A 3088-nucleotide genomic window follows, 5' to 3' on the forward strand; every position below is an offset into this window, starting at 1 on the left:
CACCCGACCCTAGGAGCCTCGTATGCCCATGGGCGGTCGGGCGCTCCGTTGAAAGGATCAAGTTCCCGGGCCCCCGGGCTTGGAATCAACCCCTTCTGGGTCGGCTGGCCGGAAGGCCGACGGCTGCCCGGTGAGTGGTTATATTCAAACAAATCTGCTTTCAGTAACTTTATGTTCCCGAGTCATTCTCGGGGGCTCTCGCACTTTAATCTGCTCGGTGAGGTGGTCTCCTGGCCCGTGAACAAACCCTGCCGCGTGTCGGCCTTTTTCTAGAACGACAGAGCGGTTCGTAGAAAGGAGTACCGTGCGTGCGATAACGTTCGACCGAAGCCCTTCGTGGTGGTCGTGGTGGTCGGTCCGCTCTTAAGGACCCCGAGCTCTACCGGGTCCTCAGGTGCCCTGGGTAATCCTATCACTCGAGCTGCTCGAGTAGTCCGGAGCTCAGGCCTTGGGGGCAGGCTGTCAGTACTCGGTCCGGCCCTTTCTTGAGCCCGGGCACCACCGGACCGCGAGGACTCTTGGTCACATTCTCGCATTACTTGAACCTAAAAGAGATCATTTCATGATCCATTACTTGATTCTGAGTGAATGAATTGTCGCTGCTAATGCTATGCCAATGGCTATAAGTGCAGTTTATTCAAATTCTAACGGAAATTTCTACTGCCATTTTGTCTAATCTCTATGCTTTTGGATGCAGATGATTTAAAGCCACATGATGTTGGGATAAACTCTAGTATGCAGTATTTCGAGCACGTCGATTCTAAAGGGCCGCCTCGAGTTACTTATTTGCATTTCTATGGTTGCTCCAAGTTTTCGGTAATTTCTTCATTTGTGTGCATCGCTTGTTGGTGTATTTTAAAAAATGTGTGTGATCATCTAAAGAACTTGTTAGCAAATGCCTCTTGCTGAAGCTTTGCATGCTTTGTGCAGTTTGGTATCTTCTGTTTGCCGAAATCAGCTGTCATTCCCCTCCACAATCATCCTGGGATGACAGTCTTTAGCAAGATATTATTTGGTTCCATGCACCTGAAGTCATATGACTGGGCGAAAAGTCCCCCGGATAGTAGTAATAACAACACACTTGAGGCCTCAGATGGTTAGTTGATAGTTTGCTTTCTTTTCCTTCATTTCTTCGAGAATGATCGCACTCTAGGGAAGTATGTTGCTAACACTTCATTTGCATATCTGTTTGTTGTCGTAACCACAGGAGCTCGTTTAGCCAAGGTAAATACAGATGCTGTTTTCGACGCTTCAGCTGAGACCGTAGTTCTATACCCAGAAAATGGAGGGAATTTGCACTGTTTTACTGCTTTGACTCCTTGTGCTGTGCTTGATGTGATGGGGCCACCATACAACCGTGCTGATGGAAGGGATTGCGCTTATTACGATGAGTCGCCGTACTCGAGTTCATGTGAGTTTCTTTTTCCAGTAAAATCTGCTGCAGTTGTTGAATCCCATGTAGCAGAAGGCAAATGCAGTATTCAGCATGGAATATAAACGATAAAACAACAACAAACTAATCTGGAAAAAATGTTAACTTCAAACAATGAGCATCATTATCGCTCGTTAATCTGATGGCTGAGAAAAATGTCATCTGATTTTCAGGTGGAGATAAACAATATTCTTGGCTCAAAGAGATTCGTAGCACATTCGAAATGGAACCTATACCGATGGTGCGGAAGTTTATTGTCTAGATATCTTTAACTGTCGAAGACAGACAGATGGTACAAGGGGAAGACTGGGCCAGGAAACTCGACAAGTGACACACTTCACAGTTCTTTCGCTTATTTCGATCTGGGTTGAAACAGTCTCTTGTGATTTCGGATGACTCTGCTTCTCTTATGTTATCAAATCGCGCGCGATTCAATTCGGGCGTACACTGCCCACAGGACTTTTCTAGGACATGATCATTTTTTGTTTCCCAGTACAACTAACTGTACGCGGGTGTTTTTGAAAGTGGTCGTACACCAAAATACCAAATTCAGTGGGTCATTTGCTTGGTCTGTTGAGCAGGGAGGTCAGTCCTTTTTGCCTGCTTGTTTGGGGCATCTCTTCTGTTCATGTATCAAGGGTTTACCTTTTTTTCCTTGTCTGGATGCCGTTTTGCTCTTCGTGTATGATGCAAAACCGTGAGTCCATTTCGCCATTCCAGTTTCGCTTGCGCTAGCATCTGTCTGCTCGTATGGACATGGACTTCCAGAGCATAATGTATCACTGCGTTTGAAGGTGTAGTTTTGCTTTGATGCCCCAAATGGATATGGTCTAACTCTAACCTCCCAGTCATTGCTGAGAAAACAAACTCTACAGGAGGCTCCAAATGGATACGTGTGGAACCCTTGGATTTAACGTCCAAGTCCATCCGTGTTGCCATATCATCATTCCCTAGATCGGCAAATAGCGTATATAGAAGCATTTCTGGCCACAGTAATCATACATAGTACTAGTTTTGAATTATACATGGATTGTGGTTTACAATATCAATCACGAAGGCTTTGACAAACATATGGACTACTGGCCGAATAGATATTTAAAGTTCATTCAAAAGATAGCAGTAGAAACTAAGCGATGTGATGGAGTCCCATGTTATAGCCCAAGCAAGCGACTGGGGTTCCAGACCTTCGTAGGCTCGTGGATCCTCCTCCCCTGTTGATTTATTTATAGAGAAGTACTTCTATACTTTTTGAAAACAGAGAGACACGTATCCTAAAGCTTCATTAGCAGTCCCACCTAATTACACTTAGGGGCATATTAGTCACTTAGGAAGGGAAGGGGTCATGAGAGCCCGGATCCAAAAGCCTAGGGCAGACCCGAGTGAACTGTCGATGCTCCCTCTCCCCTACGATTCCCTTCTCTCATCGGTTGTCTCCCTCCCTAACTCTTCGTCCTCTGCGACATGGCTGCCCTCCACCTCCCATTGCCAACGACACGCCTCCCATCATGGCGAGCTCGTATTTCGAAAACCTCGGCACATTCGTGACCCGTCGGCCAGAAGCCTCCAGCGTTGCCGCCTCCTTCTCCTCCCTCCCCTGTGCTGTCGGCGCAACCGTTCATCCATTGCTGGCGTCGTGCCTCCGATCACGACTGGATC

The 3088-nt window shown here is 46.8% G+C and overlaps 1 protein-coding gene across 1 annotated transcript; it reads left to right on the plus strand.

Moving 5' to 3' along the window:
• Window positions 1–594: 594 nt before the first annotated feature.
• LOC133883862 (plant cysteine oxidase 2-like) lies at window positions 595–2089 on the plus strand. Its single transcript, XM_062323247.1, has 4 exons — window positions 595–816; window positions 931–1096; window positions 1208–1411; window positions 1606–2089. Exons 1-4 carry the CDS (start codon window positions 682–684, stop codon window positions 1692–1694), a joined length of 594 nt encoding a protein of 197 aa, XP_062179231.1. The 5' UTR covers window positions 595–681; the 3' UTR covers window positions 1695–2089.
• Window positions 2090–3088: the final 999 nt, after the last annotated feature.

The sequence above is a fragment of the Phragmites australis genome, chromosome 11, assembly GCF_958298935.1.
Source record: "Phragmites australis chromosome 11, lpPhrAust1.1, whole genome shotgun sequence".
NCBI classification, from domain to species: Eukaryota; Viridiplantae; Streptophyta; class Magnoliopsida; order Poales; family Poaceae; genus Phragmites; species Phragmites australis.

Bases quoted from the DNA above. Each gene is read 5' to 3' on its own strand.
- LOC133883862 (XM_062323247.1), top strand. From the start codon at position 682: ATGCTTTTGGATGCAGATGATTTAAAGCCACATGATGTTGGGATAAAC. The intron at 817-930 runs GTAATTTCTTCA...TGCTTTGTGCAG, and splicing joins ATGGTTGCTCCAAGTTTTCG to TTTGGTATCTTCTGTTTGCC. The intron at 1,412-1,605 runs GTGAGTTTCTTT...TCTGATTTTCAG, and splicing joins GTCGCCGTACTCGAGTTCAT to GTGGAGATAAACAATATTCT.